Raw genomic sequence first — 23,497 nt, forward strand, 5'->3', positions numbered from 1 at the left:
TAAATATTAAACTTGATTTATTATAATCCAAAGGTAGGTGAGTTATGTAACCGATTAGATCACAGATTAATTCCGAAGGTTTGTTTGCTCTCATATTGGCAGTTTAGAAATAGAGACAGCTGGTGCAATGCATTCTGGGATTTTCCTACTCACGTGATATAAACGTAATCTCACGTACACGTTAATTTAAACAAAGTCTTGTATTATACTCAAGTAAATGCAGGTTTAGGAAATGAAGAAATCTTTTATTTTGAAGAGCCGGAAGTGTTTCGGTGCTCTGTGAGGGAATCACTATTGCCAACTTTTCAGTAGGAAAAGTAGCTAGTTAGCCTGCGTCACATCTACAAAAAAAAACAAATTAATTACGTTAAGAAGTACAAATAAACTTAATTATTGGTTAGTTCATTCAAAATTGTCCATAACTTCATAAAAAATATAATAACTTTTACATTTAATCTCAGCCAGCACCTCTCAAAGTTGTTAGCACAATTGAATTAAACAATTGGTTTAGCCTTCAATTGCCTTTTGTTGATTATTTTTATTCAATTTTAGAATGTATTACGGTAGTACCGATACCAATACCGCCCCGGTATCGATAATATAGACATCCGGATCGATCCAGCGCCCACCTGTGATAGCCTCACGCTACACTTAAACGAGCAGTGACATGTAAAGACATAAAGAATTTATCCACTGATAATTTATATTAAATTAATCTAGTTAAACGACACCCATTCGTAGTCTATGTAAATTGAAGCTTTTGAAAAGTCCAATTTCACAATGTACTGAATCTGACGTAATACGTCAGATTCACTGGATTTGGAAGAAAACGGTAGATTTTATAATACGAACAAAAATGACGACGACGCCATTAAAACTGTCGCTGCGTGTTGCTAAAGGTATGAGGTGTGCTTTTTTCTTGTTTTTTACGTGTGCGTGATTGGCTTTGATTGAAAAGCATGTTCATCGTGTGTTGTTGTGTGCAGATGTCCACCGTATGGAAGGGTTTTTTACACAAGTTCCGTGAACTTCACACAGAGAACAATGTTCAGAAGTACCTTCCAAGGCGGCTTTCTGTCGATATTATACAGCATCGGGAGCAAACCTCTTCAGATATGGGATACCAGGGTAGGTGCTAATGTTCAGTGGAGAGAAAAAAAACTTGGATTTCAGGTCTTTTTTATGACGTTTGTGTTTATTTGTTGTCGTACAGCATGACTTAACATTATCATTGTGGATCAAATGTGTGTTGGTATGCTAGCTTTCATCAAGTCACAGGCAAACATTTTGTAGGATTGATTTAGGAAAATAATGTAATTGGGATAGAAAAATATTTTGATTGTGATTTAATATGTGATTATTTTTGTTTTTCAACAAAAACAAGCAACAATTCAGCCTGTATTGTAATAAACAATATCATATATAATACACAAATTGTTTTTCTTATGAGCTAGGCTTATGTTAAAGGAAAATTGCAGTTGTGTAATAATTGATTAATCAGGTGATTAATTTTTTGATTAATGATTTTAAATTTTCGCCTCTTTATTCAGAAATATTCTGTTTCGGTGGGCTGCACGGCGGACAAGTGGTTAGCGCACAGACCTCACAGCTAGGAGACCAGGGTTCGATTCCACCCTCGGCCATCTCTGTGTGGAGTTTGCATGTTCTCCCCGTGCATGTGTGGGTTTTCTCCTGGTACTCCGGTTTCCTCCCACATTCCAAAAACATGCTAGGTTAATTGGCGACTCCAAATTGTCCATAGGTATGAATGTGAGTGTGAATGGTTGTTTGTCTATATGTGCCCTGTGATTGGCTGGCCACCAGTCCAGGGTGTACCCCGCCTCTCGCCCGAAGTCCCACCACATGCATTAATTGCCTGCCTCTTTTTAGCTCATGTCGTAAGGATTGTGGATAATGGGCAATGTTCCCCCAAAAGTGCAGTTTTCCTTTTAAATTAAAGGCAAGGACACAATGCGTGTTTATTTTATGTGAAACAACTTAGACACACAACTAGTGTTTTGAAAACATAACAATTATTAACAAGACTTTAAAAATGTGACAATTACGGCAATTAAGATTTCCTGTGGGACAAAAACAAGCTCCTAACTAACTGCATTGTTTGTTTGTTTTAAATATGAATATGCATCAAATGCAAATTCCACTGTTCAAATGCCCACTCCTAAAATAAACAAAATGCAAGTTGCAAATGTTGCTGAATAAACACAGCAATTCCTAAAAATTCCCAATTAGTACTAATTAGCATAATTGAAGCCTTCATGTTTGTGGTTTATATTCATTCATTAATTTTCTTCCAGTTATCCTCACAAGGGTTGCGGGGTTGCTGGAGCCTATCCCAGCTGTCTTCGAGCGAGAGGCGGGGGTACACCCTGGACTGGTCGCTAGCCAATCACAGGGCACATATAGACAAACAACCATTCACACTCACATTCATACCTATGGACAATTTGGAGTCGCTAATTAACCTAGCATGTTTTTAGAATGTGGGAGGAAACCGGAGTCCCCGGAGAAAAAGTACCTGGAGGAATCGAACTTGGGTCTCCTATCTGTGTGGCCTGCGTGCTAACCACTTGACCCGTTCATGTTTGTGGTTTATAATATTCAGTTTTTTTCAAAAACACTCCTAATAGTAGTCTATTGTCACTTGCATACATTTTATGCATTAAAGATGCACATCCAATCCAGAATAGTTCAATATATGCTAAGCTATCTGAACACAACATGACCGTCTTATATTCATTTGTGTTTCCTAGGTGAAGAATGGCCACATAAAGCGAGTCACAGACAATGACATCAACTCGCTTGTGCTGGAAGTGGAGGGTGCAAATGTCAGGTGAGTTTGATATCCTCCGTTCAAATCTTCAGCACAGTGCACATTATAACGCCGCTGACATCCCTTCATCACGTGTGTGTGCTCCGACAGTACAAACTACATCACGTGTCCAGCAGACCCCAGGCAGACACTGGGCATCAAGATGCCATTTCTTGTGATGATTGTCAAGAAAACCAGGAAATATTTCAGCTTTGAAGTCCAGGCACAGAAACAGGCACCTTACATGTGTTATGGATATTGTTACTGACTCATGACCGATACTGTGTCTCCTCACCTTTCTACATCCAGGTCTTAGATGATCAGAATTTACGCAGACGGTTTCGGGCAAGTAATCACCACAGCAAGACGCAAGTGAATTCATTCATGTGCACCATGCCGATTAATGTTGATGACCGCTGGAACCAGTTTCAGTTCAACTTGGCCGATATTACCAGGAGGGCTTATGGAACCAGTTATGTGGAGACGCAGCGTGTGCAGGTACGTGTTGAAACGTACTTGGTAGCAGCCTTGCCTCTATATCAAGGGGTCTCAAACTCAATTTACTTGGGGGCCACTGGAGCTTGGGTGTGGGTGAGACTGGGCCGCATCAGGTTTTCCCAAAAAAAAAAAAACCCAAAAAACGCATTTATTAAAAACTAAAAAAATTTAAAAACTTCCTTTGGTTCCAATTTTCTACAAGAAAAGCTCTGATAAAACATTCCACTGTTCTCAAATATCTTACTTTTTATTTTTCTACACAAAATAAGATGAAAAATAAATAAACAAATCAAGAATAAAGAAAATCAATCAATCAGTAATAAATAAATAAATATAATATTAATAATAATAAAACGGCAAATAATAAAAACTTAAGAAACCACATATAGTTGGTGGGTAGACTAATTAATTTTTTTCAGATTAAAATGAACAAAGCATTATTAGAGCCCTGTAGACATGACAAAACACAACTATAGTCACATTTATACTTTTTTTAAATTTACAACATATTGCACAACCGCAGGGTCTTGAGACACATGCTAACTCGCAAACTAGAGAGCTAGCGACCTAAACGGTAGCCTTCAAGTTATTTCCTTTAAACTTAAATAACCAAAAACTTACCACTTCCACACGGATAGGGAGGATAACTATTAACAGTTATTTAACCTTTAACATGAACATTAATCAAACGTAATAATTTTTTCTGGGTACATGATACCATACAGCATCCATATCAAACTTGCGCAGGCCGCACTAACATTAAACTTTCATATCAAGGCGGGGGCCTCAAACTAGTGTCCTGCGGGCCACATTTGGCCCGCGGGCCGCATGTTTGAGACCCCTGCTCTATATGGAAACAGGAAGCAGAATTCAGGCCATCGTTAGCGGTTGACTCTCAAAAATGTATAAAACATTTCCAAATCCATATAAATGACAAATGAAAGGTATCAATGAAATGTAAGGTTGAGAAACACGATGCTGGAGCTGCTATTTGGCGAGAGACGGGGTATATAGTATATAGATATACTGTAGGTATAGTTGTACTACCATTGCATCCAGGAAACTGTATGTGGGAGGTGGGTTCGTACCATCTCTATTTTATTTCTTTATTGATTTTTTCCCCCCCAGATTCATGCAAATTGTCGTATCAGGAGGGTGTATTTCACAGATAAACAGTACACAGAGGACGAACTCCCGCCAGAGTTTAAACTGGTTATTCCTGTCAAGAAACAAGATGCAAGGTAATTTGTAGAAAGTCAGTTTTAAAGTGGATATTTGGATTATTTGTTTGTTTACAACTTTTTTTTTTTCTTGCAGCAAAAAGGGAGGTTCCAGAGCTGCTCCGTTCCCACAGACCTAAAGCAATTTAGAGCACAATTTGATGTGAAAACATTAGATTACACCTAAAACACACATTGTTATTGTCCTTTTAAGCAATACACTTGATGTTATCGGTGGGATTTTTTTATTTTTGTAAACAAAAAAACAAACCCACTGAATTGCATGATTTAATTTGAACTATTTTGTTATATAATTCAACATTATTCATGTTGTGAATTATGTCACTGTTGTTGCCGCAGAGATACAGCGAGACTGGAAGAGTCACAGAAAAGCATACTGTATGACTTTATGTGAAAATGTATTTCTCCATTCATGGATCACACTCAGTTTCTTGTTAGAGAACAGGAAGTTGTGCAAAAAGTACTGAAACATTAAAAAAAATTGTGTACATTCAGAGGTTTAAAGGTTTAATTAAGTTCACCTGTCAAGGTTATAGTGCATTTTTGCACAAAAAATGACACATGATACTACATAAAGCGTAATTATGATTACGCTATGATTATACACATGTTTGTAAAAATACATTTAAGACATTTGTGGTTTGTGGAAACCTTCAAGGTAAATAGTTTTGGGAAAATCTTACAATTATCTTGGACGTACTGCTCTTTTTAAAAGGCAATTTCATCGCTTCCAGTGCATTACGCATTTGTTACAAATCCCTTAAAAATCCCTCCTTTATAATCTATTGAATTTTGCGTGACACTTGATATTTTGGAGCAGGTTATCGTGTACTCGATCCCTTTGCCCGGAGTCCCTGAACGCATCAGAGAGCATGCGCACTAACGGCATTAGTGCCTCATCTCTCGCGAGGAACGACGTCGTTATCGGAACCTCGACAAACAACACGAGAACTCAACATTCACACGGTAATATAAGCCGATCTTAGCCCGTGAAAGACTGCTTTGCTCTTAGAGGAGGGAACAATCTGATGTAAACCAAATTATATCGTTATTTTTTTCCTATAGGTTTACAAACGGAGGTGCTATGTTTTTGTGGCCTTTAGGCCTAACTAGCATGCTAACCACCAGGCTAGCTTTAACTGCGACTCTTTGCATCAGTTGTAACATTAGCATACAAGCTATAATATCAGTCTGCCAGCGGTAGATAACATTAGCTAGCATTTTTTTTATATAAGATTTCCTAAAACCAAAATAAGTATTTTTTGGTCCACACTAACTTTTTTCAGGGCTATGAAATTCCTAGTTAGCTAGTAATACCCTGAGAATTTCATTTTTAACGCTAAGGTACACCATAGCATTAGCCTTCGCATGTCAACTATGCAGGACAATATATTTTTGGAACAGTTTTGCCAAAGACAGCCAAGTTTAATTATTTGCTTCCATAAACATATGATACGCTTCGAGTTTAAAAAAGAAACACTTATTTCAGTCTTAGATTTGCCAACAAGAAAAGGTCTGCCACGCAATGAAGCAAAACACTTTGTTGCAAACGCTGGTTGTCCGCCTCATAGTTTGGAAAGGTAATTGATCTTTATGTACCATAAACTTTGATAAAATGAATATATAACACTTCTGGATAGAGAAATAAAACATGCTGTTCAGGTTAGACTGTGCTGTCAAAGGTAGTCCGTTATGAGTCTTAACATGATGACATATACATGTTTTAAATTCGCTGTGGTCTAAATACAGTATGTTTTGTGATATGGTGTGGTATTGTATACTGGTCACTATGTGCCAGTAATGTTATTTAATTTTGGGAACAATAGGCTTTTATTGCAGGTTTGAATTATTTCACAACAGCCACAATAATAATAACTTAATCGTAAATGTGTTGTGACTGTAATACAGGCCAAGGTAAAACTCATCCTTGAACTTTTTTCACTTCCTGTCCTCCACATGTCCATATTTATTGCAACACACAAGCATTTTAATTTTGTAGTTTTTTTTTTTTTTTTACATTTTTTTTTAGTTTTATTTACATCTTAAATGCCTTGTTTTCTCTTGATTATAGCTATTGAATTGGGTAATATGGGTATAACCCCAAATTCACACCAAATTACCTCGTCATGAATTGTTTACGAAGTGTTAGGTAGGTAACGCGCAAGGTGGTTGAGGCAGTGGGAGGGTCCCACATGGTCAACAACAGGTATGTTAGCAACACAAGTTTACAGCACGTCACACGTTAAAGAAAAGATTGCGTGATTTACTCACCTACAGCACAGTGTAGGTAATCTTGCCTCACTTCCGGATTTTCGTTATCATGACATAATTAGTATTTATTGTGGACCCGTAGAAGTAGTAATGGGAGCTGTTTCATTTATTCTAGATCTGAGCTATGTCAGAGGAGGAACTGGAGGAAATTGTGCAAATAACAGTGGAAGACCTAAGCCCAGAGGGCCGTACAGGTAAGCTTGATGAAAGCATTGTGTCATTTTATAGTAAATGAAGCCATAAAAACATTGTTCTTACCCGAAGTGTGTTTCTACTTGGGTCATAGCAGACATGCTGGACAATCATGGACAAAACGAAGAGAATCGTCAGAAGAAAAAGAGAAAATTCAGCACAAGTCAGGAGAGCTTTGCCAACAACCAGGATGTGTCTTATATTAAGGTGTCCATAACTTTTTTTTTTTTTTATTATGGCCACAATTCATTTGTCTTTTGACATTGTTACATTTTGCAAGCTGCTCACACATTTGTATTTGAACAACCCTCTTGCCAGAACCTGATGGTCTCATTCACTACATCGGTCAATCAGCGTTTGGAAGGCATTGAGTCCAAGCTGCAGGCGCTGGACACCACTTGCAAGGCTCTTACACAAAAGCTGGATAACATAGTGCATTATGCGAAGAATCCTATCCAGGTTCCTATGGTTGCAGGATCACCTCAGGGGGCCACTCAGACTTGGAACAAAGTGCGGTGGTAAGCATCGTGTTACTTTAGTGTTGCTAAAACCTTCCATTTGGATTTATTAAGCTACGTGCCAGACAAAAATATTGTAGGTTGTTTTGCTTCTGTATTACTGTCCTGGTGTCCTTGACCATATTTGGTCAAGGGCGGACTCACTCATCACTTTTGGCATTTCACCTCAACGTCCATAGAAATCCAACATACCAATTTAACACTTGTCTCTCCGCTTCGCCATTCAGTGTCGTCCCCCAAACAAATGTGATTGTGGGCAGTGAACCCATGAAGCAGGAAGACCCCACGCTGGAAAACCTGCTCAGCAAGTGAGTAGCTTTTGGTCTAATGCTGCATTTAAGTCTGCTGCTGAAAAACGAGTTACACCGGACCACGTTAGATGAATTTTAATTTTTTAGTCAGAGCATAGACATTATTATTAGAGCCCTGTAGACATTAAATAACATCCCTATAGTCACCATTATACTTGTATTAACCTAATAGTCGACTTAACATTTGCATTGAGAGAGTTCCTTGTTGAGGTGTACACCACCTAAAACCAACAGTACACTACAAGTGTGTGTTTCTTTGCAGCACAGTGGCTAAGAGGCGCCAAAACACAATCCTGGTGAAGGTGCCAGCCCCCGAGGAGAGTCAGGAGGAACAGGAGAGCGGCTCCGAGGCCAGCGACTCTGTGTCCAATGGAGGCAATCCCAACAACTCACAAAATGGACAGAACGTCACACTCATCACACTTAACTCCGAGGGTAAGACTTTATACTTCTGATAAACCCACTGAAATGCAAATATGTACCATAATTAGCTTTCAAGGGCCCTAAGCATGCCTCTACTCATAATGTTTTAATGATAGCTGTACTTTGGGGATCACATTTTCTTTTAAATCCCATGATAGTCCTTGCTTCTGGTCTTGATGGTCCTTTTCATTTTTTTTTTTTTAGACCACATTACTTGCAGCACTTCCAAAAAAAATCGTGAAATATTGATTTGTTTGACAACAAAACAAGTTTCCACTGTGAGGTGACTCTATGTCCTAGAAGCTGGGAAGTAGTCGACAAGATATCTGGACTCAGCCATGTTTTACCTGGCATTTGTGGCTATAACTACTTATTCTTGTTCTAGTCGACATTTTGCCAAAAATAATCTGGAGCCCATGTGGCTACATCAGCTCCATGTGAATAATGGTTTTTGGATGTGGCGCCATTTTGAGGGATTGGAGATTGCAGATGTTCACCTTTAAGATTGGGCCATGACACTCTGGAACTTGTCTGGATTCATTTAATGTTATAAAACAGTAGATTGATGAATGTCTCTCTTTGAGTAACATTCTTGCCCAAAGACAGCTGGGATAGGCTCCAGCATATTATTCTCTAATGAGAATAAGCGGCATATAAGTTGCTTACTTATGATGTGTGGTCTTCAGTATTTAGTTAGAAATCACATATAGGTTTTATTTGACTAGTTCTCAGTTTTGCCACATGAGGGTGCTGTTGTATCACATGAATTAGGCCACAGGCTCAGGTAAGGTGTTAGTTATTAACGCAGTGGATGGATTTCAATTTTCCAGCGTGACTGAAGTCGTTCACACAGTAAATCTTTAATTTGAATGACTGTTTCTTTATGTGATTTCAGAGGATTACCCCGGAGGCACATGGTTAGGCGATGAGACTAACGCAGAGATGCGGGTTCGCTGCCCAGTCTCGCCAGCTGACATGCTGCATATTTCCTCAAACTGCCGCACAGCAGAAAAAATGGCTCTAACACTTCTGGACTACCTTTTCCATCGGGAGGTCCAGGCCATGTCTAATCTGTCCGGACAGGGCAAACATGGCAAGAAGCAGCTGGATCCACTCATGATTTATGGCATTCGCTGTGAGTCTTGATGCCCCTCATTTAATTGTATTTGGAAAACATGCCGGTGCTACTATTTGCTGACTTTACAGTGGCCCAAGGGCAGACCATTTTTTCCACATGACCGTCGCATGATTCGCTATATCAAAGTAATATGCGTAAGTCTTAAGTCACACTGGGATTAACTCTTGCCCTATTGAATCCATAAATGAACTCTGTGAGAACTTCCCCATATTTCATCTCCTGCCATTACAAAGCGGCATTGAATAGAACACAGAAATAGGCTGCAGTCTGTATTCCCAAGGCGGGATATAACAACATGCATTCATCATTGCGCACAAGCGTTAATGTGCAACACATTTTTATAACATACCAGACTCTAAATGACAAGCACATGTCTGGAAGAATGATTCAAAAAGAGTCATTCTTAATTCGCCGAGCTCTTTGATTCCTGTAGCTACACTGTATTTTGCACATGCATATAGAGTCTATATCAGATTAGCGAGAGGGTACAACACTGTTGGAATTGGAGCATAGTCAATTGAATGACTGACTTGATTTGAAGGAATGAAAAAGCACCTGTCCCTCCTGTTTGTACTTGTCCCATTGGGCGTGAAAGAGCAGCTATATCCCATATGACATTTCAGCACATAACTCTCACTTTCCCCCTGTCATTTTTTTAACCCCAGGCTTTAGCGGAGTGATAAAATGTGTAGAATCTCAGCGTAAATCGTGTGATCAGTTCATTAGACAACCATCAACCGGCTGCCGTGTGCCTTCAAGCAACGGCTACGCCCTCCTACTCCTCCCCCTCTTTTGGGTGTTTTTTGTTGTAGGATTTTTGCAGGGAGTTAATTTCTGCTCTCATGGACGATATTCTAATGTGACGTGATCTCTCTGCAGGCCACTTGTTCCACAAATTTGACATCTCAGAGTCAGACTGGTATCGCATCAAGCAAAGCATCGACTCAAAGTGTCGCACTGCCTGGAGACGCAAGCAGCGCGGGCAGAGTCTGGCGGTCAAGAGCTTCTCCAAACGCACACCTCGTATTTCAGGTTCAGGTAAATGCAAAGATTATGTGGTTTCCTGGTTTGGACACCATGCGCTGTTGAAAATGATCGCTGTCTTAATCTAGTGTATATTATAGATGTCATGTCAATGGGTAAAAGTGGACCCAATTATTATGGGATCTTCAGTGTAGCAGTGGATGCTCTGATCAGGAATTTTATATTGCCGAATCCTGATACCGATCAAGCATGTGTGAGATCGGTCGATACAGGTCACTTGGATTAACTGTACATTTATTTATTTATTTATTTAAGATGAGTATTATTGGAAAATGCTTGTATGTACCCCGTGAATGTGATATCCACTTCCCCGTGGGACCAAAACAAGCTCCAAACTAACTGCATTTCTTCTTATTTTTAAAAACAAAATGTCACCATGATACAAAGTCACATTTGGAGTCTAAATACGAGAGGCTCGAAGGATACCTCTAGCTAGCTAGCTAGCGATCGAGCTTGCTGCCGACAGTGACAGCTAGGCAAAGCTTGTAAACAAAGATGCAAGAGAAGGCAAACAGGTTTGATAAGGGAGCGATCAAACACGCCGGCATCAATCGGCGTAGCCTGTGGCGAGCTCAGTACGAGACATGTCATTTTGTTGGCAACCTTGCGTCTCTTAACTCTACATGAGCAGACGCGTAGAATTTCTTTTGGATGCAACAACCCTTTTGCCTTAAAAATGACGTTTATGTTTTTGGATTGTCCCAACTGCCTCAACTGTTTTTGCAACGGGCACTAACACATCTCCAGCAAATATTCCCGGTAGATAAATGTCACTTGGAATTGCACTTGTAACTTACAATGCCAAGGAGTAACACGACCATCAGATGCCACTGTTAGATGCCATTAAATTAATATGGTAATGGTAATAGTTTTATTTCATTTGAACATGCATCAGATTACAATTGAATGCATCACATAATCAGTTCACAGTTTGAGGGTCTTACTCAATCCATTCCATAGTTTGATTCCACATACTGAAATTATGGCTTTTTAACATAGTCCTAACATAAGTGTTTCAAATTTAGTTCTGCAATATAACCAAATGTGTGTAATTGTTGCCTACATTGCACCAAAAGATTAAAACACATTATTTGTCTTAGTCTTTGTATTTCCAAATAAGTACCTTTTCATGCATTATGTATTACATACTTACTTTTAAGTAACACACAAGGTTATTTTAGGAAATTCACATACAGCGCCTGGTGCTGCAGATGGTTGCAATCTGCACACAATGCATGTTGTCCTCCAATCCCTGTGAAACGTCACCTCTCACCTCTACTGAGGGCAAGTAAGACTGCAGAGGAAACCAAAATATCCTGTGAGCACACACTAGGCGTAGATAGTGAGGCCATGCCTCTATGTCAAAATAAAAGTATTGTACTTCATGATGACGCATGCACAAAATATGCTGATTATTATTCACCCACTAATCCAATTATTGACGAGCTGAAAAGAGGTAATTCTGCTTGTAAAACGATTTATTTAAGCGTAACAGAAAGTTTCCACACTATCTCTGGCAAGGCTTCGTCTTCTGGCAAACTTGAATAGTACAGATTATTTACTTCAATCAGTGCATGACCATAATAATGAAAGATGGGAGCAGCCCTCTGACAGCATGAAACACAGAACAGAACCCAGCTGTTGAAATAAACAATATGCACTGCAGGTAATTTTATCTTTTATTCATTCATCCATTTTCTATACTGCTTGCACTGTTCAGGGTCACGGAGATGCTGGAGCCTATCCCAAATGACATCTGAAGTTGATAGGTGGGGTACGCCCTCAAAAAGATTTGCTGCCCATTCTGATGTTTTTTGATATTTGGGCTCGTGCAGCATTGTAGTGGGTCATGTGACAGATCCAGGCAGGGTGTCAGACCTTTTTGGTGGAGTGTTTAGACTGAGGCCTGGAGTTTGGGTGACTAGATCAAGAATCCCTGTTGTGTTTGTCTATGTCTGATGTACATGAACAGTATAAACACAGCCTTGTCTGCAGATGGCCAGGCGTTTTACAAAGGTTTGAATTGTCTGTGTTAATATTTTGCATGCTTGTTCCTCAAGTTTACTATTATAGTAATTTACTATAACAAGACACCTTATATTATAGTTACTGTACATACTGTAGTATCTGATTTAGTTACAGACATGAACCTTCTTTGCAGCATCCGAGTGTGAAAGGAGTCACACCCTCGTGTGCTTGAATCACTTGCACATAATTCTTCACCGACCCCCACTGAGCACACAAACACCCCTGTAACATAAGTGTTTCTGCTCTGGATCAGATGGAGGCCTTGCAGAAGAAGCCACCCACATCGAAACAGCCACCCAGCAGACACTGCACTACGCGTTGGCCAATCAGCAGGTCCAGTTCCATCACATCGGTGAGGATGGACAAGTTCAAGTGGTGAGTGTTCAAGCGTGTTCATCCCTTGATATTTCTCTGAATTGGTGGTTTCCCCCGAGAGAGGATGGCTCTGATTATGGTGGACGCTTTGCTTTTATGTCGGTACCGTGCAGGTTTTCCAGTGTGCAGAAAGAGATTAGGCTGCCTAACACAATTAAGCTGTAACTAATGTTAAATTGAATGGGTTGGAAGTGGATGACTTGTGCAGCTTTTAGGGTTAAAAGCTGTAATCAGACCATTATGACACATTATGGGTGGGCAGAAACAAACAGGAAGTGTTCTGTGCTTTTTTTTGTACACCTCGAGTAGCTCTTGATATTCAAAATCACACAATAAGTATTAAGTGACAATTAAGTATTGTTCAAATGTATGCACACACGTATGTATGTACTATTTTTTAAGGATGTGTTTCAGTTAGTTTTCAGTACAGTAGGGAAACAAAATGCAAAACATGTAAAGGCTCGGCTGCATTGTCTTCACCTACCGAGATGTCCTCCCTTACATAAAACTTTTTATTATTTATTGTAAATTATTTAAATTATTTGTACAAATTACTGATTATGCTGTACATTGTTCATATTTGATGTCATCTATTTATTCCCCACATTATTATTTAGTATTATACGGTAGCCAGGCAACGACATTTCGTTGGCAATTTCACTGCTGTGTTATTGTGCAATGACAAAGAAAGTCTATCGATCAATCGATCGATCAATTGATCAATCGATCTATCTACCGCGCAAGGTGAAGACCGCAAAGAAACCCGAATCCGATTCCTCTTTCAATAAACCAAAGGTTTCAGATCATCAAATCAATGTAAATATTACTCAATGACAACTCGATCGATCAATCGATTGATTGATCTGCCAAATCGATCGCTGGCCTTTTTTTTCTTTTTTTTTTTCTCAACTGATTTTTGTTGCAGTGTTCGGGTGCATCACAACGCCTTATGTAGACTTCCCGTTCTTTCTATGTGGGAAATCCGTAGGCAGCTGACTTGTTTGCTTCTTGAAGCCCCTGGGGTGTAGTTTCATCTTCGTGTCGTCCCCATGGGAGTTTACTCTGTTGGTCATATTAAACTTCCCCAGTTCTGTGCCATCACGGTGTTGTACTCAGCCGCAATGTCTTTTTTCCGATTTTAATGACAAATACACACAGTCAACATCACTTTGACTCCACGCTGTTGTGATCACTGCACGGATAGACGTGTTCAGGTGGAGTCTTAAATCGATACTTGCGTCAGAGTGCTAATATCGGAGAGTTTTCATTCCGGTCTATTTAATATTATACATGTTTTTTTGCAGATATCGGCCCAATATAAATATCGGATCAGGGCACCCCTTATTTTTTATTTTACAAAACGTCTCTCTGTCATCGGTGTCTTTTTTCTCACATCCTTACTTGTCCTTGGCACTACACACGGGATATTTAATCATTTGTACTGGCTGTCCAATTGTAGTTGCATAGCTCTTACTTAGATGTTGAATGAATGTTTCACAACAATTCAGTGACTAAAGGACATGACACTTTTCTGTGGTTGCCTGCCAATCATGTCTGGTCTCAAACTTAATATATGTGTATTCAATTTCAAACAAGATATAGCCCCTCATTCTGTGCCACTTTTTGCTAAGATTAAGACCATTTACCACCTTTTTCATCAGTGTAATTTTTAAATTTCCAATATAATACAGATTTGAATATTGTCTAATTTAATGACCGTGGGCCTTTTGTTTATTTCTGACTTGTGCCTTTCGCAGATTCCACAGGGCCAGTTACACATTGCCCAGGTGCCTCAAGGAGAGGAAGTGCAGATCACACAGGACAGTGAGGCAAGTCTGCATGTTTATGGATGGGTGGGGATGGGAGGATAGTGAGGATAAGCAGCATAGATGGGTGTTACATTAATCCTTGAATCCTTGACTGCAACAGAAGTTTAATTTGATGAGACGAGATATGACATTAGATTAAAATACCTTCACACTGCATGGAGTCATGGCATGTTTGACTTGACATAGTGGAGAAAAACAAAAGTTCTCCTCCCATTCACTGTGGATTCTTATTTTGGTTTCTTATTTTGTCCCGCATCCCTACTCCTGTTTTAGGTTTTGAATTAATACATTGGTAATGGTTTTATTTTATTTGAACATGCATCAGATTACAATTGAATGCATCCCATAATCAGTTCACAGTTCCACATGTCCAAAAGGAGTAGGAAGAAGCAAAGCTTATTAAATCTTACCTCTCCGTATGGTACTTTTACAATCAGTAACTGTTACATATGGCCCTGGGATTGGCTAGCGACCAGTCCAGGGTGTACTGACTGGGATAGGCTCCAGCACCCCCGTGACCCTCGTGCGGAAAAAGCGGTAGAAAATGAATGAATGAATGAACTGTTACATTTGTTCACTTCCTGCTTTCCATAATACAGTTTAAGGTTTTTTTTTATTTTAATTTCATTTTTTTAATTATTTTTTTTAATAATGTACCTTGTACCGAAGTACGAGTTGATATGACCATACAATGACATAATGGGTACCATAGTAAGTGTCAATATATAGCACATCATGACTGGTTCAAGACTCTTCATCCCTAACTAGTTATCTCGGTAGCATGCTATGTTTCTATCCCATAGCCTGCGCAATGCGGTGTAAACAAAGAATAATCTACAGGGATGCAACTACAAAAATATTCAATTTATTAAAATTAAATCCCACTTTGCGAAGATTCACTTATTGCTCTCAGTTGTAATATTCCAACTGTCCATCCAGCCACATTTTTTTTGTTTTTCCAGTATGCGGATCAAAAAGAGCCGCTGTGGCGACTCCGTAATCAGCCGATAGAAACAGGAAAAGTGTAAATATAAAACATGCACCATTACTACCCTTGTTGCTAGCGTGTCATTTTAGCTGTAGCTTTTATTTTGTGTGTGACAAGTGATAGTTTAGCGAGTTATAAAATTGCATCTACTGTAATTAAGTGCCTTCTGTTAGGATATGACATCTGAGTCAAGCACTTAAATAATAGCTGACTATTAAAGTCATTAGTCAGTTTGAACAAAAGCAGATGTTGCTCTTTCAATGCCTTCATGTTTGTATACCCGCCTACTTAGTCATGGAGTTATGACTTTTGTTTTCATGTAAATCCCAGATGTCTCGTGTCTCCCACTAGGGGGGCACCGCATGCGCTCACAGCGCCGACCTGCCAGATGAAATTAAAATTCAAGGCCCACTGACAGCTGAGGAGTCATTTCTACATTAGCATCACTGTAGATGACTTTGTCAGGTATTTGGTGGGGAGATTTATTTCAAGGCGCCAGTCTATGTAAACACAAAAATGTAATCGCATGCTGTATGATATGTCCAGCACATGCATTCATGCAAGAGCCATTGACACTTTGACCACGTGTTTTTTACATTTCCGACTCCGAATCTCCAACTTTTTCACTGAGGGGGAAGAAGCTGAGTTTGAGAGACCGGGGGTAGTTGAAGGCAAAAAAGCTTTAAAGTCTTTCCTGTCTGAAGTCAGATTTTCTTCTTTCCTCGCCTCCTTCTTATGTCATGACGATGTTTGTTTTTGAGAGTTCAAAGCTTAGCAACAAAATCCCACTTCTCCCAACTGCCACTCACCGAGAATATGTTTTCATCCAGAACAGACTCCTTCCCACCAAGACAATGCATCTGAGCTTGCTTGGAAAGGAAAGGATCTGATTGAGAGATTATACTCTTCTCCGGTGATATGACATGTCAGACTGCTACAAACACATGAAATGTAATTAGCCAGCCAAAACTGCAATTTGGGACATGTTTAAATACGGCACATATGATCTCCTGTCCTGTTTATGTCTTTGTTGGTGTGGTGTGCTTTTATGATGGCCATTGCATTTGCAGCTAGATTGATGTATTGCAAAGGGCTTTCTGTCTTTGTTTTGCTGTGTTCTATCCAGCCATGACAGAATAATTCATGTATATACAAAGACATCGGTACTGTATATACAGTATATATACACACCAATGTCTTTGTAATATAGTGCCTCGGCAACTGCATGCAATCCATATCCATTAGGGGTGTCACGATACACTCACTAGACCAGAGATACACTATGTGGGTTCAGGAAAATGAAACAAGATATTTTAGAATCATGACTGTACAAAATGACTATTTATTTATTTTTTATTATTATTTTAGAATCTGAAGCCTTTTATTGTTTAAATCAGGGGTTTCAAACACGCGGCCCGTGGGCCAAATCTGGCCCGCAGGACACTAGTTTGAGGCCCCCGCCTTGATATGAAAGTTTAATGTTAGCGCGGCCCGCGCAAGTTTGATATGGATGCTGTATGGTATCATGTACCCAGAAAAAAATATTACATTTGATTAATGTTCATGTTAAAGGTTAAATAACTGTTAATAGTTATCCTCCCTATCCGTGTGGAAGTGGTAAGTTTTTGGCTATTTAAGTTGAAAGGAAATAACTTGAAGGCTACTGTTTAGGTCGCTAGCTCTCTAGTTTGCGAGTTAGCTTGTGTCTCAAGACCCTGCAGTTGCGCAATATGTTGTAAATAAAAAGAGTATAAATGTGACTATAGTCGTGTTTTGTCATGTCTACAGGGCTCTAATAATGCTTTGTTCATTTTAATCTGAAAAAAAATATTTGTCTACCCACTAACTATATGTGGTTGTTTATGTTGTTTATTTATTTTTCATCTTATTTTGTGTAGAAAAATAAAAAGTAAGATCTTTGAGAACAGTGGAATGTTTTATCAGAGCTTTTCTTGTAGAAAATCGAAACCAAAGCAAAGTTTATTCATTTTTCTGTTTTTAATAAATGCGTTTTTTTTTTTTTTTGGAAAACCTGATGCGGCCCAGTCTTGCCCAGACCCTAGCTCCAGTGGCCCCTAAGTAAATTGCGTTTGAGACCCCTGGTTTAAATGATTCATCAGCAGCACTTGAGATTCAGCTGAGAAACCCCATTAAACAGGCTCAGCTGTTTATGTCTCTTTCAAAGTTCTTCACATGGGTTTTATCACATTTTGTTCCCTTAGTGGAGGTCTTGAGGGCTCATACGCTTAACACGCCTTTTTTCTTTTTTTTTTCCAGGGGAACCTCCAGATCCACCAGGTGCATGTCGGTCAAGATGGACAGGTAAGAACCTTTTTAAGAGAACTACTATATTTTCTGGACTATAAGTCGCTCCGGAGTATAAGTCGCACAAGGCCAGAAATGCATAATTAGGTAGAAAAAAAACAACATACATAAGTCGCATTTTTTGCGGGTAATTTATTTTCCAAACTACTTGACCAAAACAGACATTACGTCCTCTTGGAAGGCAAGTTCTAACAATAAAAGAAAAGAAAACATGCTGAATAGGTGTAAGATACGCTAACACAATGGTTATTCAGATACACAAAAAATAAACATGAACAGAAAAGGTGTCCAGTGTTTATGGAACAAACAGTTTTTTCATTCATAAGTCGCTCTGGAATATAGTGTTGGAACAGCCAACTGATGAAAAAAGTGCGACTTATAGTCTGGAAAAATGGTAAATGGGGATCAGAGGAAGTTTAAGAGTTGGTAATTGTACATACAAAAACAGGAAGTGTAGGGTTAGTCATCTTAATAACACTGCATAGTGTAGACCGCCATCAAGGCCGAACTGAAAATTGTTTAGATGCGCATTTGTGTTGAAATGGGCTGCTTCCTGTTTCATAGAGGATGATATAATAGTTTACGCATGGACAGACGGTGACGTTGTGACTCTGGAGTGGGCTATTATTCATGTAGTAGGAAATACCTGGAAGTGCACCAAGATTTAATGGCCTCTTGCACGGCTCTCATGGTCAAAATTCTGCAGTGGTCTATCTTGATAGATAATCTGGACTGTGCTCAGTAGATCAGGCACCGGCATACGTCATAGAAGTGTTGAATTTTAGGTTTGATCGTACTGTAATGAGGCATTATGTACCACATCCCACGTATCCCTGTCTTAATAGGTGCTGATTGGTCCAAACCTTGTCTTATACTATATAGTAGGGTGTATCAAAAAACACAATTATTGAATTTTGATATGGCTGGGTACTAAAAGTGTTCCAATATATGTAGAAACAACACATACAAAATATTTTTCCAATACATGATTATTTAGGGGTGCCACCATACATCTGTTTTTGTGGAATAAATTGGTGAACAGGCGGTCTAGTGGTTAGCGCGCAGACCTCAGAGCTAGGGGACCAGGGTTCAATTCCACCCTCGGCCATCTCTGTGTGGAGTTTGCATGCATGTGTGGGTTTTCTCCGGGTACTCCGGTTTCCTCCCACATGCCAACATGCTAGGCTAATTGGCAACTTCAAATTGTCCATAGGTATGAATGTGAGTGTGAATGGTTGTTTGTCTATATGTGCCCTGTGATTGGCTGGTGAACGGTTCAATGGTCGCCATGGAGCAGCACAGACTGCAGCTCAAGAACTGAGGTGATCTTTATGTTTTTGTTGGTATTTCTACTCCTATTACATATTACTAGCAAATTTGCGGTTTTGCCTTTATAATTTGAATGATTTGTAGTCATATTTATAGGTATTTAGTGCTCATTGCCTCTACCGTAGCGAACATTAGCTAGCTACAGTTTGCTAATGCTGAGCAGGCATAACCTCAACAACTGTAATATAGAGTAGACAGTATTACTGATGCCTCATATTGATTGAGAGTGGTACTGTAGTCCTACATAATCTGATATACACTTGTCAATTTATTATTTTAGGCACCGTGCAGCACAACCCACCAGCTCTCCTAAGATGCCTCCCTCATCAACTAGTTCCTTTCAGAGAGCAGTCCCTCTTGGTTTTGGTCTGGGCCCCCTTTGATAAAACTATAGAAAATGATGCTGTAGTTCATTGCACTCAACATTTCCAGGTCAACTTTTTGGCAATTAGACTAGAAATTGCACATTTTCTGAAATGTTTATGTGTCGGGTGGCACCCCTAAATCTCAATGGATTTCCTCCAAACTTTGCAAAAGACATTTTTATGTTCATTAGAAAAAAAAATGGAATGCCAGCCAAATTGATATAATGAATTTAAAATTTCCCATTCAAATTTGATGCACCCTAATGTACAGTAAATCCTAGTGAGATGATAATCACCTGTTGAGTTTGATTTGAGAGTCAAGCAGGTCTTGATCAAAGTGGAGTTGGACTGTGCGTAACTATTACAACCTGCATAAGGATCCCCCCCTCCCTCCCGCAATATGATTTCTACCCGTTTTTATCTCGAGGCAAGGATTTTGGGAAGAAAACTCTCACACTGATTGTCTTGTTGTTATTAATGTGTTTATTCTGTCCGTGTACTGACAGATGCTTTCATGCATTTAGCCTTTGCAAACTTTTTTTTTCTCCGGTAGTTTCAAAGCAAAATTAGTTCACATGCATTTAATGTACTTAATGCACCCCAGTTTACACTTTTAGTTTTAATTTATTGATTTCTTAACAAAGGAAAACTGCAATTGTGATGTTTTTTACACAAAAAATGTAGACTTTGTCTCTTAAAGGCATTTGATACTTTGTCATGTTTTTGCTACTGATAATTCAGACTTTGGTTTTATTATTAAGATTAGAATTAAGATTATTTCACCACTACTTTGCCAGTGGAAGCTGTAATGCAAGCAACAGCCTATTAATTAGACTTGTTTTTGGTCAGTGCAGCAGCTATTGCGATTGTAAAACTTTGTGATGAAGAAAGAACACCTGACTTTATACGTGAAAGCAAATAATCACCCCTTACATTGGCATCGTATGATGTCATGCATTGGGATCGCAAGCGGCATCCTGGATCTGCATCTGGAACCTCACTCCTTTCAGCTGCTCGGTTCTTTATTCAGTTGATTAAGATCTCAATCATCCATACAATTCCATCTCTGTGGACGTTATTTGTTTTGAGAGATTTTTTGGGTGTTTTTTCATTGGCTGCCTTTGTTTTGAAGTGATTGAGGTTCTCAACAAGCGTCCTTCCTTTCGTCTGTGTCTCGAAAGCAAACATACTCATGTCCTCAATTGATCTGCATGTCGAGTTGAAGTGTTAGATTCCTCTCCGTCTCTTTCAATCTGCAATCGTGATTTTTCCATCACTTTGCTCATCATTTAGCATTAGTCCATGCACATTTTCAGGTTTTCTGTATATGCATTGTGTGAAAGTTTTGGTTCTTGCAGTGGATCCTGGGATGTGAGAACTAGAAACTGCAAAAGACTATCACTCTCTTGGGAAAGTTAGGGAGTAAAAAAAAAAAATCTGTTGTTTGTGTTTGTAAAATGATAAGCAGTTCCAAAACAAACTGATGGGGATTTTTTTTTTCTTCAGTATCTTGTTGCACATTCGGCTTTAAACACAAATATTATGGTAATTCACTGATCCCAGGTTATCTCTTAAATCAGAATCCCAGAAAGTCTATGAAGAGCAGTAAGGGAAATCACCTTTACAAGTAAATAAATTACACACAGAAGATATTTTTCCATATAGTCCTATCCTTATCATGGTTTGTGCGAGTGTGTTTTTGGACCAGATTTGAAAAAAACCTTCAGCAAAAACAGTGGTAATAAAACTAAATCCCTTGGACTCTCGGAAATGTCCCCTTTCTTTGTTTACACAGAGGCCTTCATCGAGAATCACATGTATGATGTCACTGTTTTTGTATTCTAACAAAAAGAGTGTGGGGGCTATGTTTTATAAGATAGCCCACACAATTCATCACAGTGAGTTCGTTTTCCACTGTTGCTTTCCCTGGGGTGGTGTTCTTCTCCCCCTCATTTCCGTGTATCTTCTGCTCATCTGTTGTACTGTATCCATGGTTACACCTGTTCTGAATTACGCCGTCCACCACCAAGCTTTGTCAGGTGTTTAGAAATCGTCATCGGAGATTCTGATTCTGGGTTAATTTGGTAAAATAGCCACACCATCACCACAGTTGATTTGTAGTGGGACTTGAAGGATTTATTAGAGTCCTCAGTTGTGTGCATGGTTTCAGTGACTCTTTATCCTGTGTAATAGGGATGTCCGATATTGGCATTTTTGCAGAAAACCGATTTGCCGATATTGTCTCAATTTCCGTTACCGATATGTGTAACATGATATATGGTTTTCATGATCGGGGAAAGATCAGACGGAAATGTCCTTACAAACAACAAACCAGCACCCCCCCGAACTAAACATGTCAAGGTGACAACTGGAAACATCAGCTAAGTTGGCGAAAAAACTTTTGTCACCGAACTTGAGCTTGTGAACAGTAATAGCCAATGAAAGCTAGCTGGGTTAGCATATTAAACTGGAAGCCTTCAAGTAGTGGTAATAAAATAATGGCGTCATAATACCTTACATTAGGTAATGGTTTAATTTCATTTGAACATGCATCAGATTACAATTGAATGCATCACATAATCAGTTCACAGTTCCACATGTAGAAAAGGAGTAGGAAGAAGCAAAGCTTATTAAATCCTACCCCTCCATCTGGTACTTTTACAATCAGTAACTGTTACATTTGTTCACTTCCTGCTTTCTTAATATTTTTATTTTTATTTTTATTTTTATTTTTATTTTTATTTTTATTTTTATTTTTATTTTTATTTTTATTTTTATTACATTTTTTTTAAGTTTAAGGTTTTTTTTTTTAATAATGTACCTCATACCGAAGTAGGAGGTGATATGACCATCCAATGACATAATGGGTACCATAGTAACTGTCAATATAATGATATATAAAGCACATCATGATTAGTAAATGTATTACAATTGCATCTGCAACCTTCAACCACAAGCACGGCCATCATTGTTTGTTGAGGATTTCGTAGCAGGCACAAATTGCACAACTATTCTTTTTCTTCTAAAAACTACAAAATAACCACAAAATATCACCTTAATGAAGCATAACTGTGAAAAGTGATCATCTTAACTACAGCAAAGGATGCTTGAAAACACTTAATCCGTCTATTCCACAGCCCAAGCTTTAGAAATGGTTTTACCACCTTTTTCAGACTGATAGGTATCTCCATGACAATAAATTAGTTCCTCTGCGTTAGCTCCTACAATAATATGGTCTCTGCAAGTAAATTGACCTTTTTTCCAGAGAAATGGGTGACTTCTGTGTGTTCTAGTCTCACATAACAATTGTGGTTGATGAAAATTCCCCCAAAAGTGCAGTTTTCCTTTCATAACTTCAAAGTGTAGAAAATATCACAATTCTATAGTAATAACACGAAAGATAGAGAATTAGGGGGGGGCTCCTGTTCAGCCGGCAATCTAAAGTCTGCTTTGATTTTCGCCCCCCCCTGTCAGATTGAGTTTGACACACCAACAGAAAGGAGTACCGAACTGAACAGTGTTGTTTTGTGGCGGAAGCTGCGATTTACTGTAGCTACTGTTCCGTTTCTAGCCGCTCAAATAGCCTTTACTCCGCAATCTAGGGAGATTTACATCAAAGTCTTTGTCATTTAATGCTATTGAAGCTTTTGTTGGAGCCGCAAAATTGGATCCAAAGAGTTCTCCCCTTAAAACCAAAGATATGGGAAAAGAAAAGCAGACCAATGAAACTATAATATAGTCTTTTACTGCACTTCCTGTCTGTTGTAGCTTCTTATCGAGTGTTCGTCTCCC

General features: G+C 38.9%; 2 protein-coding genes across 7 annotated transcripts in view; both read left to right on the forward strand.

The window, feature by feature from the left end:
- The first annotated feature begins 989 nt into the window (after positions 1-989).
- On the forward strand, positions 990-5,052 carry LOC131131260 (cilia- and flagella-associated protein 20-like). Of its 2 annotated transcripts, XM_058075788.2 has the most exons (6): positions 990-1,128; positions 2,772-2,851; positions 2,942-3,053; positions 3,140-3,328; positions 4,457-4,569; positions 4,646-5,052. In XM_058075788.2, the coding sequence occupies exons 1-6, from the start codon at positions 1,045-1,047 to the stop codon at positions 4,686-4,688; spliced, it is 621 nt and encodes a 206-aa protein (XP_057931771.2). In that variant the 5' UTR covers positions 990-1,044; the 3' UTR covers positions 4,689-5,052. The 2 variants fall into 2 exon arrangements, with proteins under 2 accessions (XP_057931771.2, XP_057931772.2); XM_058075789.2 differs by lacking the exon at positions 4,646-5,052 and having other exon boundaries at positions 4,457-4,573.
- A 336-nt stretch (positions 5,053-5,388) lies between these two features.
- Positions 5,389-23,497, forward strand: part of banp (BTG3 associated nuclear protein) — a 32,176-nt gene continuing 14,067 nt past the window's right edge. Inside the window, exons 1-11 of one of the 5 annotated variants that reach the window (XM_058075664.2) lie at positions 5,389-5,535; positions 6,956-7,034; positions 7,130-7,239; positions 7,351-7,550; positions 7,778-7,858; positions 8,124-8,296; positions 9,180-9,419; positions 10,302-10,460; positions 12,748-12,869; positions 14,627-14,698; positions 17,964-18,008. In XM_058075664.2, coding sequence (XP_057931647.2) covers positions 6,965-7,034; positions 7,130-7,239; positions 7,351-7,550; positions 7,778-7,858; positions 8,124-8,296; positions 9,180-9,419; positions 10,302-10,460; positions 12,748-12,869; positions 14,627-14,698; positions 17,964-18,008 — 1,272 coding nt within the window. In that variant the 5' untranslated portion in view covers positions 5,389-5,535; positions 6,956-6,964. The other 4 variants (XM_058075661.2, XM_058075663.2, XM_058075665.2 and 1 more) reach the window with 4 other exon arrangements.

The sequence above is a fragment of the Doryrhamphus excisus genome, linkage group LG1, assembly GCF_037039965.1.
Source record: "Doryrhamphus excisus strain RoL-2023G ecotype Guam linkage group LG1, RoL_Dexc_Guam_v1.1, whole genome shotgun sequence".
In the NCBI taxonomy this organism is placed as follows: domain Eukaryota; kingdom Metazoa; phylum Chordata; class Actinopteri; order Syngnathiformes; family Syngnathidae; genus Doryrhamphus; species Doryrhamphus excisus.

Coding starts and splice junctions, on each gene's coding strand:
- LOC131131260 (XM_058075788.2), top strand. CDS start 1,045: ATGTTCAGAAGTACCTTCCAAGGCGGCTTTCTGTCGATATTATACAGC. Junction 3,329..4,456: donor TGGAGACGCAGCGTGTGCAG/GTACGTGTTGAA, acceptor TTTCCCCCCCAG/ATTCATGCAAATTGTCGTAT. Junction 4,570..4,645: donor GTCAAGAAACAAGATGCAAG/GTAATTTGTAGA, acceptor TTTTTCTTGCAG/CAAAAAGGGAGGTTCCAGAG.